This window comes from Pseudoliparis swirei, chromosome 1 (assembly GCF_029220125.1).
Source record: "Pseudoliparis swirei isolate HS2019 ecotype Mariana Trench chromosome 1, NWPU_hadal_v1, whole genome shotgun sequence".
NCBI classification, from domain to species: Eukaryota; Metazoa; Chordata; class Actinopteri; order Perciformes; family Liparidae; genus Pseudoliparis; species Pseudoliparis swirei.
This window is the reverse complement of record NC_079388.1, coordinates 22356462-22370081: the sequence shown is the minus strand read 5'-3', so window position 1 is coordinate 22370081 and position 13620 is coordinate 22356462. Positions and strand designations below refer to the sequence as shown.

Sequence of the window (13620 nt, the reverse complement as noted above, 5' to 3'; positions counted from 1 at the left end):
TCCCCATCATAACTTATATACCTGTTACATCATAGCCTTTCCTGCCTGTTACACCATAACATATACCCCGTTACATCATAACATATACCCTGTTACACCATAACATATACCCTGTTACATCATAACATATACCCTGTTACACCATAACATATACCCTGTTACACCATAACATATACCCTGTTACATCATAACATATACCCTGTTACATCATAACATATACCCTGTTACATCATAACATATACCCTGTTACACCATAACATATACCCTGTTACATCATACTGTACATATATATGTATAAACATGTATTTATCTATATATTTATCTGTCTGCAGATCATCGTGTGGGGCGACTACGGGCGGATGGATCACAAATCGTTCATGGGAGCTGCTCAGATCTTATTGGACGATCTGGACCTGTCCGTCATGGTTATTGGCTGGTTAAAACTGTTTCCTGCCATCTCATTGGTCGACCCCGCCCTGGCCCCGTTGACCAATAAGGAGGTAGAGGGCATAAAATCGTAGTTTCAGGAGCAGCTAACTGTGTCGCCACAGCAACGGTCAGAGAAGGTAGGAGGGGCGGGGCGGGGCCTGAACAAAGTCCCACAATCCCCCTCTGTTGCTGCATGATGACATCACAGTGATTACAATGATCTCACCGGAAGAAGCGAGGAGGCTCCGCCCTTTGACGCTAAACAGTGAGGGCACTGGGAAAAGATAAGAAAATATAAGTCATGTGACTTCCAGCTGCCAGCCAATCACAGCAGCTTCTCAGCTTCATGTCCAGAACCCATAGACGCAGAACATGGTTCTTCATGTTTATACGTGTGAGACCAGTTAAATGAGTATTAATACTCTTAATAAATACTGAACATGATGTTATATTGTTCTATTTCAGTTCAAACGTGAACAAATATTAAAGTTCATGAACTAAATGTTTGTGTCTGAATATTTTATTTATTCATTTTTATTCTTTCTTCTGAACTGAATCCCTGGTTGTTCGCCCTCCGGTCCAGCAGAGGTCGCTGTTCGCTTCCGCCGCTTCGCGCTCCTCAAAGCGAACCGGAGCTCCGTGTGCATGACGCTGGCTCTCTTTGTCCGACCAGAGGAGCGCAATGTGCGCCGTGCGGCTGCTGCGGGTGTCGGTACGCGAGCGGCTCGGCGCCGCCGCCGAGGACGTTCTGCTGCGGCTGGAAGAAGCGGAAGAAGCGGCTGAAGTCAGCGCTCAGGCGCTGCTCACCGAGCGGCTCGCGGCGGCTGCGGAGGAGATTGTCGGTCTGTTGGAGGAAACCGTGGCGGAGCACGAGCAGCGAGCGGAGCGGGCCGAGCGGGAGGTCTGCCGCCAGAGGAGGCTGCTCGAGGCCGTGCTGAAGCCCGACGTGCGGCTGCAGCGAGCAGGTCAGTCCCGCCGAGGCCGCGGCGGCCCACTTCCGCTACACTTCAAAATAAGACTCCTTTCATAAACTATCAACTCGAAGTAATGTTATTATAGGAGGAGATAAAATAGGTTAACACGTCACTTCCGGTTATTAAATACATGGACGTATGCAGATCAACTTAGATGAAATATTAAAATCATATCTGGTTTAAAACCTGTTGAAAAAAACAAATTAAATCATTAAAATAACGACAATGAATATAATTTCAAATTAAAGCTGTAAACATTAAAGATGTAAACAATAAACACGGTTCATCTTTGTGAATGAAGGACACGTTTGTTGTTGTGTCTCTTCAGAGTGTCTGCAGGAGGCGTCCCGGGGCCACACAGACCTCCAGCCTCCAGAGGACCCTGCAGACCTGAGCCAGACCGAAGCTGAGCCCGTGGACAGCGATGCTTCCTGCCCGTCGATGCTTCCTTCTCCTGCGAGCGATCCGCCCCCCTCCCCGAGCAGCTCGGCCTCCAGCGGCGACCGTGTTCCCGACCGTATCCGGCCCGCCCGCAGTCAGACGCTGAGGTCTTCGTGGAAGAGGAAGAGAGGCCGGCCGCAGCTCGCCGTCCGGAACAAACGAAAGAGGTCGACTCCGGAGCAGAGCTTCGGCTGCCACGCCTGTGGCCGCTCGCTGCAGGGGAAAGGCTTCCTGCTGCAGCACGTGCTGCAGGTCTGCGCCCGGGACTCGGACCGCTGCTGCGGCTTCTGCGGCGCGCGATTGGACTCCGCCGCCGAGCTGACGGCTCACCTGCAGATGCACCGGGTGAAGAGCAAAACCTGCTCCTACTGCGGAAAAACCTTCCAGTCCATTCTGGCTCAGGAGCTGCACCTGCGCCTGCACACCGGAGAGAAACCCTACAGCTGCGACATCTGCGGCAAGAAGTTCAGCCAGAAAGGCAACCTGTCGTCTCACATGCGCACACACGCCGCGGAGAAACCCTTCGGCTGTAAAGAGTGCAGCCGGGCGTTCTATCACATGACGTCTCTAGAGCGCCACATGCAGGAGCACAGCGGGGGGGCGGTGCACGCCTGCAGCGTCTGCAGTCGGGAGTTCAGGCAGCGCCGCGGCCTGCGCCAACACATGGCCACGCACCGGCAGGACGCCGCGGACAAACCCGAGAGCCGCCGCAGCTCGCCGCGCTCCTACCGCTGCAAGGTGTGCAGCGAAGCCTTCGACAAGAGGGCCTCGCTGGTGAAGCACGTGGAGACTCATCTGCAGGACCCGGACTGCTGCTGCGGACTCTGTGGACACCAGTACGAGTCCACCGCCAAGCTCGCCGCTCACCTGTGCTCCCACCGCGAGATCGGCAACACCTGCCACATCTGCGGGAAGTGCTTCAGTGCTCAGGCGGCGCTGCTGATGCACATGAGGATCCACACCGGGGAGAAACCCTACTCCTGCAGCGCCTGCGGGAAGAGCTTCAACCAGAGCGGCAACTTGAAGACACACCTGAAGACCCACACCGGGGAAAAGGCCTTCACCTGCAGCCTCTGTGGGAAGGGGTTCACCCAGAAGCAGACGCTGGACACTCACGTCCGCTTCCACAACAAAGAGAGACGCTTCCTGTGCCAGGTGTGTGGGAAGGGCTTCATGCAGGAAGTGGACCTGAAGAGACACCTGCTGATCCACACGGGGGAGAAACCCTACGGCTGCAGCGTCTGTGGGCGGAGCTTCCAGGCCAAGCGCTCGCTTAACGGACACCTCAAAGTTCACTCGGCTGAAGGGGGGGAGTCGGGCCCGGAGCTGGACCAGACCTCACACCAGACCTCAGACCAGACCTCAGACTAGACCTCAGACCAGACCTCAGACCAGACCTCAGACCAGACCTCAGACCAGACCTCAGACTAGACCTCAGACCAGACCTCAGACCAGACCTCACACCAGACCTCACACCAGACCTCACACCAGACCTCAGACCAGACCTCAGACCAGACCTCAGACCAGACCTCACACCAGACCTCACACCAGACCTCAGACCAGACCTCAGACTAGACCTCAGACCAGACCTCACACCAGACCTCACACCAGACCTCACACCAGACCTCAGACCAGACCTCAGACCAGACCTCACACCAGACCTCACACCAGACCTCAGACCAGACCTCAGACTAGACCTCAGACCAGACCTCACACCAGACCTCACACCAGACCTCAGACCAGACCTCAGACCAGACCTCAGACCAGACCTCAGACCAGACCTCACACCAGACCTCACACCAGACCTCAGACCAGACCTCAGACCAGACCTCAGACCAGACCTCACACCAGACCTCAGACCAGACCTCACACCAGACCTCAGACTAGACCTCAGACCAGACCTCAGACCAGACCTCACACCAGACCTCAGACCAGACCTCACACCAGACCTCACACCAGACCTCACTCCAGACCTCACTCCAGACCTCACACCAGACCTCACACCAGACCTCAGACCAGACCTCACACCAGACCTCACACCAGACCTCACACCAGACCTCAGACCAGACCTCACACCAGACCTCACACCAGACCTCACACCAGACCTCACACCAGACCTCAGACCAGACCTCACACCAGACCTCACACCAGACCTCACACCAGACCTCAGACCAGACCTCAGACCAGACCTCACACCAGACCTCAGACCAGACCTCAGACCAGACCTCAGACCAGACCTCACACCAGACCTCACACCAGCAAAGGGTGGAGGGTCTCTTCTCGGGCTTCATCCAGCTTCAGGGAACCGACTGCTGGCTCTGGTCCTGAGTCCAAGACTAGAACCAACCAGGTTCAGCACCAGTACCACCACAGAAGTACTACTAGTCTGTCCTGAACTGTGTGGTACTCAGCTGTGTACTGTGTGGTACTCAGCTGTGTACTGTGTGGTACTCAGTTGTGTACTGTGTGGTACTCAGTTGTGTACTGTGTGGTACTCAGCTGTGTACTGTGTGGTACTCAGTTGTGTACTGTGTGGTACTCAGTTGTGTAATGTGTGGTACTCAGTTGTGTACTGTGTGGTACTCAGCTGTGTACTGTGTGGTACTCAGTTGTGTACTGTGTGGTACTCAGTTGTGTACTGTGTGGTACTCAGCTGTGTACTGTGTGGTACTCAGCTGTGTACTGTGTGGTACTCAGTTGTGTACTGTGGTAGTGCTGTGGTACTCAGCTGTGTACTGTGTGGTACTCAGCTGTGTACTGTGTGGTACTCAGTTGTGTACTGTGTGGTACTCAGCTGTGTACTGTGTGGTACTCAGTTGTGTACTGTGTGGTACTCAGCTGTGTACTGTGTGGTACTCAGCTGTGTACTGTGTGGTACTCAGCTGTGTACTGTGTGGTACTCAGCTGTGTACTGTGTGGTACTCAGTTGTGTACTGTGTGGTACTCAGCTGTGTACTGTGTGGTACTCAGCTGTGTACTGGTACTCAGTTGTGTGCTATGTGGTACTTACTGTGTGGTACTCAGTTGTGTACTGTGTGGTACTCAGTTGTGTACTGTGTGGTACTCAGCTGTGTACTGTGTGGTGCTCAGCTGTGCTGTGTGGTACTCAGTTGTGTACTGTGTGGTACTCAGTTGTGTACTGTGGTACTCAGCTGTGTACTGTGTGGTACTCAGCTGTGTACTGTGTGGTACTCAGTTGTGTACTGTGTGGTACTCAGTTGTGTACTGTGTGGTACTCAGCTGTGTACTGTGTGGTACTCAGTTGTGTACTGTGTGGTACTCAGCTGTGTACTGTGTGGTACTCAGCTGTGTGTGCTGTGTACTCAGCTGTGTACTGTGTGGCTGTGTGAGCACTCAGCTGTGTACTGTGTGGTACTCAGTTGTGTACTGTGTGGTACTCAGCTGTGTACTGTGTGGTACTCAGTTGTGTACTGTGTGGTACTCAGTTGTGTACTGTGTCTGTAGAACTGAGTATTAATACCTGAAAGTAAACACACACCCCCTGTTGGCAGTGAGAGAAATTAAAAGTAATGTTACAAACATTGTTGACGTGTTTATGACGTTTATTTGAGATCTCTAACGCCTCCGGAGCGCCGGTGGGCGTGTAGGGGGCGGGGCCTCTTTATGCTGACTGGGTGTGTAGGGGGCGGGGCCTCTTTATGCTGACTGTGCGTGTAAGGGGCGGGCCTCTTTATGCTGACTGGGTGTGTAGGGGGCGGGGCCTCTTTATGATGGCTGGGTGGGGCCTCTTTATGCTGACTGGGCGTGTAAGGGGTGGGGCCTCTTTATGCTGACTGGGCGTGTAAGGGGCGGGGCCTCTTTATGCTGACTGGGTGTGTAGCAGGGGGCCTCTTAGTGGCTGGGCGCGGGGCCTCTTTATGATGACTGGGCGTGTAAGGGGTGGGGCCTCTTTATGCTGACTGGGCGTGTAAGGGGCGGGGCCTCTTTATGATGACTGGGCGTGTAGGGGGCGGGGCCTCTTTATGCTGACTGGGCGTGTAAGGGGCGGGGCCTCTTTATGATGACTGGGCGTGTAGGGGCGGGGCCTCTTTATGCTGACTGGGCGTGTAAGGGGCGGGCCTCTTTATGCTGACGGTGTGTAGGGGGTGGGGCCTCTTTATGCTGGCTGGGCGTGTAGGGGGTGGGGCCTCTTTATGCCGGCTGGGCGTATAGAGGGCGTGGCTTCTTTATGCCGACTGGGCGTGGAGAGGGCGGGGCCTCTTTATGCTGACTGGGCGTGTAGAGGGCGGGGCCTCTTTATGATGACTGGGCGTATAGAGGGCGGGGCCTCTTTATGCCGGCTGGGTGTATAGAGGGCGGGGCCTCTTTATGCCGACTGGGCGTATAGAGGGCGGGGCCTCTTTATGCCGACTGGGCGTATAGAGGGCGGGGCCTCTTTATGATGACTGGGCGTGTAGAGGGGGCGGGGCCTCTTTATGCCGACTGGGCGTATAGAGGGCGGGGCCTCTTTATGCTGACTGGGCGTGTAGAGGGGGCGGGGCCTCTTTATGATGACTGGGCGTGTAGAGGGGGCGGGGCCTCTTTATGCCGACTGGGCGTATAGAGGGCGGGGCCTCTTTATGCTGACTGGGCGTGTAGAGGGCGGGGCCTCTTTATGCTGACTGGGCGTATAGAGGGTGGGGCCTCTTTATGCCGACTGGGCGTATAGAGGGCGGGGCCTCTTTATGCTGACTGGGCGTGTAGAGGGGGCGGGGCCTCTTTATGATGACTGGGCGTGTAGAGGGGGCGGGGCCTCTTTATGCCGACTGGGCGTATAGAGGGCGGGGCCTCTTTATGCTGACTGGGCGTGTAGAGGGGGCGGGGCCTCTTTATGATGACTGGGCGTGTAGAGGGCGGGGCCTCTTTATGCTGACTGGGCATGTAGAGGGCGGGCCACTTTATGCTGGCTGGGCGTATAGAGGGCGGGGCCTCTTTATGCTGACTGGGCGTGTAGAGGGGCGGGGCCTCTTTATGCTGACTGGGCGTATAGAGGGCGGGCCACTTTATGCTGGCTGGGCGTGTAGAGGGCGGGGCCTCTTTATGCTGGCTGGGCGTGTAGAGGGCGGGCCACTTTATGCTGACTGGGCGTGTAGAGGGCGGGGCCTCTTTATGCTGGCTGGGCGTATAGAGGGCGGGGCTTCTTTATGCTGACTGGGTGTGTAGAGGGGGCGGGGCCTCTTTATGCTGGCTGGGCGTGTAGAGGGCGGGGCCTCTTTATGCTGACTGGGCGTGTAGAGGGCGGGCCACTTTATGCTGGCTGGGCGTGTAGAGGGCGGGGCCTCTTTATGCTGGCTGGGCGTGTAGAGGGCGGGCCTCTTTATGCTGGCTGGGTGAGGCGGGGCCTCTTTATGCTGACTGGGCGTGTAGAGGGCGGGCCACTTTATGCTGGCTGGGCGTGTAGAGGGCGGGCCTCTTTATGCTGACTGGGCGTGTAGGGGGTGGGGCCTCTTTATGCTGGCTGGGCGTGTAGAGGGCGGGGCCTCTTTATGATGACTGGGCGTGTAGAGGGCGGGGCCTCTTTATGCTGACTGGGCGTGTAGGGGGTGGGGCCTCTTTATGCTGACTGGGCGTGTAGAGGGCGGGCCTCTTTATGCTGACTGGGCGTGTAGGGGGTGGGGCCTCTTTATGCTGACTGGGCGTGTAGAGGGCGGGGCCTCTTTATGATGACTGGGCGTGTAGAGGGCGGGGCCTCTTTATGCTGACTGGGCGTATAGGGGGTGGGGCCTCTTTATGCTGACTGGGCATGTAGAGGGCGGGCGGGCCTCTTTATGCTGGCTGGGCGTGTAGAGGGCGGGCCTCTTTATGCTGGCTGGGCGTGTAGAGGGCGGGGCCTCTTTATGATGACTGGGCGTGTAGAGGGCGGGCCTCTTTATGCTGGCTGGGCGTGTAGAGGGCGGGGCCTCTTTATGCTGGCTGGGCGTGTAGAGGGCGGGGCCTCTTTATGCTGGCTGGGCGTGTAGGGGGCGGGCGGGCCTCTTTATGCTGACTGGGCGTGTAGAGGGCGGGGCCTCTTTATGCTGGCTGGGCGTGTAGTGGGCGGGCGGGCCTCTTTATGCTGACTGGGCGTGTAGAGTGCGGGCCTCTTTATGCTGACTGGGCGTCTAGAGGGCGGGCCTCTTTATGCTGGCTGGGCGTGTAGAGGGGGCGGGGCCTCTTTATGCTGACTGGGCGTATAGAGGGCGGGGCTCTTTATGCTGGCTGGGCGTGTAGAGGGCGGGGCCTCTTTATGCTGACTGGGCGTGTAGAGGGCGGGCCTCTTTATGCTGACTGGGCGTGTAGGGGGTGGGGCCTCTTTATGCTGGCTGGGCGTGTAGAGGGCGGGGCCTCTTTATGATGACTGGGCGTGTAGAGGGCGGGCCTCTTTATGCTGACTGGGCGTATAGGGGGTGGGGCCTCTTTATGCTGACTGGGCGTGTAGAGGGCGGGCCTCTTTATGCTGGCTGGGCGTGTAGAGGGGGCGGGGCCTCTTTATGCTGACTGGGCGTGTAGGGGGTGGGGCCTCTTTATGCTGGCTGGGCGTGTAGAGGGCGGGCCTCTTTATGATCACTGGGCGTGTAGAGGGCGGGGCCTCTTTATGCTGACTGGGCGTATAGGGGGTGGGGCCTCTTTATGCTGACTGGGCATGTAGAGGGCGGGCGGGCCTCTTTATGCTGGCTGGGCGTGTAGAGGGCGGGGCCTCTTTATGCTGACTGGGCGTGTAGAGGGCGGGCCTCTTTATGCTGGCTGGGCATGTAGAGGGCGGGGCCTCTTTATGCTGGCTGGGCGTGTAGAGGGCGGGGCCTCTTTATGATGACTGGGCGTGTAGAGTGCGGGGCCTCTTTATGCTGGCTGGGCGTGTAGAGGGGGCGGGGCCTCTTTATGCTGACTGGGCGTGTAGAGGGCGGGCCTCTTTATGCTGACTGGGCGTGTAGAGGGCGGGGCCTCTTTATGATGACTGGGTGTGTAGAGGGCGGGGCCTATTTATGCTGACTGGGCGTGTAGGGGGCGGGGCCTCTTTGAGGGGCATTGTGGGTAACAATGAGGTGTGTGCATGGGGACGTTCACGAGTATCTCAGTGTCAGTAGTTACCAGTAGTATCTGTGGTGTATATATACTAGTACATATTGTATCTGTGGTATCTTTAGTATATATAGTATCTAGTATATATTGAATATGTAGTATATGTGGTGTATATATACTAGTATATATAGTATCTAGTATATATAGTATCTAGTATATATAGTATAGTGTATGTTGGAGCTATTTAATTTGACTTTTGTATTTACAGGACTGTCTCAGAAAATTAGAATATTGTGATAAAGTTCTTTATTTTCTGTAATGCAATTAAAAAAACAAAAATGTCATGCATTCTGGATTCATTACAAATCAACTGAAATATTGCAAGCCTTTTATTCTTTTAATATTGCTGATTATAAACACGAGCTTAAGAAAACTCAAATATCCTATTTCTAAATATTAGAATATCATGAAAAAGTATACTAGTAGGGTATTAAACAAATCACTTGAATCGTCTAATTAACTCAAAACACCTGGAAACACATTTTCAAATGTTTGATTTTGTTTGCTGTTATAAATCTTTTTATTACTTGGTCTGAGGAAATATTCAAATTTTATGAGATAGGATTTTGGAGTTTTCTTAAGCCTCAAGCCATAATCGCCAATATTAAAATAAAGGCTTGCAATATTCAGCCGTTGTAATGAATCCAGAATGCATGACGACATTTTCGTGCATTACGAAAATAAAGAACTTATCTGTTCAATAATTTTCTGAGACAATCCTAACAAATGTAAAGTAATATTGATTATTTATTGCTTATTTAGATTATGTTTTGATATGTTAGTTGTTTCTTATGATAGTTGTAGTTTAGTTTAATATATTTAGTTTTAGGTTCACTGATTGGGTAACACTGGGCACCTGTGGCTATATGTAGAGGTGGATAGGCACAGGACCAGCATGCACCAGGGGGGCCAATGGTTTTTTTACCACAGCACAGAGAAGTGTCAACATTTTGTTTGTTCTTTTTTGTTGGTTTAAGAAATAAATTATCAAAATACAAACAGGCGGAAATGGACAGTACTTTCTTTTGCATGCGTCAACACCAAAACCCACGGTGCATCAGTGGCGGTTTGATTTATCTTTTTGTTTGATTACGGACGACAAATGGCCGCTATAGTGTATATAGTATATCTAGTATCTAGTGTATATAGTATATATAGTATCTAGTGTATATAGTATCTAGTGTATATAGTATATCTAGTATCTAGTGTATATAGTATATATAGTATCTAGTGTATATAGTATATCTAGTATCTAGTGTATATAGTATATAGTATATATTGTATATAGTATCTAGTATATATAGTATATATAGTATCTAGTGTATATAGTATCTAGTATCTAGTGTATCTAGTATATATAGTATCTAGTGTATATAGTATCTAGTGTATATAGTATCTAGTATATATAGTTTCTAGTGTATATAGTATCTAGTGTATATAGTATCTAGTATATATAGTTTCTAGTGTATATACTAGTATATAGTGTATATAATTATCTGGTATATAATTATCATTATATAGTTTCTAGTGTATATAGTATCTAATATATATAATTATCTAGTATATATAGTATCTAGTGTATATAGTATCTAGTGTATATAGTATCTAGTGTATATAGTATCTAGTGTATATAGTATCGAGTGTATATAGTATATAGTATCTAGTGTATATAGTATCTAGTGTATATAGTATCTAATGTAAATAGTATCTAGTGTATATAGTATCTAGTATATATAGTATCTAGTGTATATAGTTTCTAGGTATTATAGTGTATATAGTATCTAGTATATATAGTTTCTAGTGTATATATTATCTAGTGTATATAGTGTATATAGTATCTAGTATATATAGTTTCTAGTGTATATAGTATCTAGTGTATATAGTGTATATAGTATCTAGTATATATAGTTCATAGTGTATATAGTATCTAGTGTATCTTGTGTATATAGTATCTAGTATATATAGTTTCTAGTGTATATAGTATCTAGTGTATCTTGTGTATATAGTATCTAGTGTATATAGTGTATATAGTATCTAGTATATATAGTATCTAGTGTATCTTGTGTATATAGTATCTAGTGTATATAGTATCTAGTATATATAGTATCTGGTATATATAGTTTCTAGTGTATATAGTATCTAGTATATATAGTATCTAGTATATATAGTTTATAGTGTATATAGTATCTAGTATATATAGTATCTAGTGTATATAGTATCTAGTGTATATAGTATCTAGTATATATAGTATCTAGTGTATATAGTATCTAGTGTATATAGTATCTAGTCTATATAGTATCTAGTATATATAGTATCTAGTGTATCAGAATCAGAATCAGAATCAGAAACAGTTTTATTGCCAGGAATGTTTACACAAACGAGGATTTTTTTTTGGCGGAAGGTGCAACATTTGGACATGACAAACAAACAACAATCGAGACGACAGAAAGACAACAAGTAATGTGAAAGTGTTTGGGTGTGTGCTTCAAGTGGTGTGTTTTAGTTAAAAAGTGTATATTCTGGCGTGGCGTGTGTTTAGATTAAAGTGCATGCAATAAAGTGATAAAATGGCATGTGTGGAGGGAGGCCTCAAGTTAAAGTGCATGTTAAAGTGACGTGTGTGGAGGAGGAAGAAGAAGGAAGAGGAGGAGGTGGGAGGAAGAGGAGGAGGAGGAAGAGGAAGGAGGCGGGAAGAAGGAGGAGAGAGAGGAAGGTGGAAGAAGGGTGGTAGTCCTGGGGGTGACAGTCAGTCAGTCCCGGTTCCATTGATGAGCCCGACCACCCGAGAGGCACAACACTGGTGTGGCGGGAGGTCTTTGTCCTGATGGACGCAGCCTCCTCCCGAGGAGGACTCGAACAGGGAGTGTCCAGGGTGGGAGGGTCAGGACAATCTTTCTGCCCGCTTCAGTGACCTGGAAGTGGACAGGACCTGGAGGAAGGCAGGTGCAGCCAATAACCCTCTCGGCCGGGCGGATGATGCTCTGCAGCCTGCACTTGTCTTTGGCCGTGGCTGCAGGGTGCCAGGCGGTGATGGAGGAGCAGATGATGGACTCCAGCGATGGCCGTGTAGAATTGTACCATCATTCTCCCTGGCAGGTTGAGTTTCCTCAGCTGCCTCAGGAAGAACATCCTCTGCTGGGCCTTCTTGGTGATGGGCCGATGTTCAGCTCCCACTTGAGGTCCTGGGTGATGATGGAGCCCAGGAAGCGGACGGACTCCACAGCGTGTGGGGAGTCACACAGGATGAGAGGGCGGGTGGGGCTGCATTCCTCCTGAAATCACAACCATCTCCACTGTCTTTAGGCGTTGGGCTCCAGGTTATTCTGCTGCACCAGGTCACCAGGTGGTCAGTCTCCCACCTGTGGGCGGTCTCGTCCCCACCAGAGATGAGTCCAATGAGGTGGTGTCATCCGCGAACTTCAGGAGCTTGACGGACTGGTGACTGGAGGTGCAGCTGTTGGTGTACAGGGAGAACAGCAGAGGAAGAACACAGCCTTAGGGGAACCCCGTGCTGGTGGTCCGGGAGCCTGAGACGTGTTTCCCAGCCTCACGTGCTGCTTCCTGTCGGTCAGGAAGTCTGTGATCCACCTGCAGGTGGAGTCGGGCACGATGCAGCTGGGAGAGCTTGTCCTGCAGCAGGGGCCGGGATGATGGTGTTGAAGGCAGAGCTGAAGTCCACAAACAGGATCCTGGCGTAGGTTCCTGGGGAGTCCAGATGCTGGAGGATGAGTGAAGGGCCATGTTGGACTGTCGTCTGCAGACCTGTTGGCTCTGTAGGCGAACTGCAGGGTCAGGAGTGCGTCGGTGCTGGTCTTGCGGCGTGACAGGACCAAGCGTTCAAAGGACTTCATGACCACAGAGGTCAGGGCGGCGGGCCTGTAGTCATTGAGTCCTCTGATCTTGGGTTTTGGGGGACAGGGATGATGGTGGGAGGCCTTGAAGCAGGCTGGAATTGGCATGTCTCCAGGAGGTGTTGAAGATGTCGGTGAACACCGGAGACAGCTGGTCAACAGTGCTTCAGGGTGGAGGGGAGGCGGAGTCGGGCCCCGCTGCTGCGGGGGTTCTGCTTTAAACAGCCTGTTGACGGCTCTCTCAGGATGGCGGGGTCGTCGCTGAGTTGATGGAGGGTGCTCCAGAGGTGTGAGCCCCTGATGGGCTGGGGAGGGGTGGGCTGAGGGTCTGTGGCTTGTTGATGGGGCTGTGGGGATGGTCTCAGGACTGCTCCATTGTCTTTCAATGACAGTAGAACTCATTTAGCTTTCTCTGCCAGAAGCACATGTTCATGGGTGGGGTGATTTGGGCATGGTTGGTGATCTGCCTGAGCCCTCTCCAGACAGAAGCAGAGTCGTTGCTGAGAGCTGCTGTTGCAGTTTCTCAGAGTACAGCGTTTAGCATCTCTCACCGCCTTGCTAAACCTGTATTTTGGACTCTGTGTACAGGTCCTTGTCCCCACTCCTGAATGCCGGGTCCTTCTGCAGTCTTAGCTCCCTGAGCTCCGCTGTGAACCAGGGTTTGTCGTTGTTATAACTCACCCTGGAGCTGGATGGAATACAGCTGTCCTCACAGAAGCTGATGTAGGAAGTTACAGCCTCTGTGTACTCATCCAGGCTGTTGGTAGCAGTCCTGAAGACATCCCAGTCAGTACAGTCCAAACCGCGCGTAGATCCTCCAGAGCCTCACTGGTCCACTTGCTGAACTTCCTCACCACAGGTTTGCA

General features: G+C 51.6%; 1 protein-coding gene across 1 annotated transcript in view; it reads left to right on the top strand.

Annotated features, from left to right (window-relative positions):
* Positions 1-3426, top strand: part of LOC130198607 (zinc finger protein 250-like) — a 12986-nt gene extending 9560 nt beyond the window's left edge. Inside the window, exons 3-5 of the mRNA XM_056421834.1 lie at positions 333-500; positions 1103-1394; positions 1732-3426. Coding sequence (XP_056277809.1) covers positions 333-500; positions 1103-1394; positions 1732-3215 — 1944 coding nt within the window. The 3' untranslated portion in view covers positions 3216-3426. The remainder of the gene's footprint in view (positions 1-332; positions 501-1102; positions 1395-1731) is intronic.
* The last annotated feature ends 10194 nt before the right edge of the window (positions 3427-13620 follow it).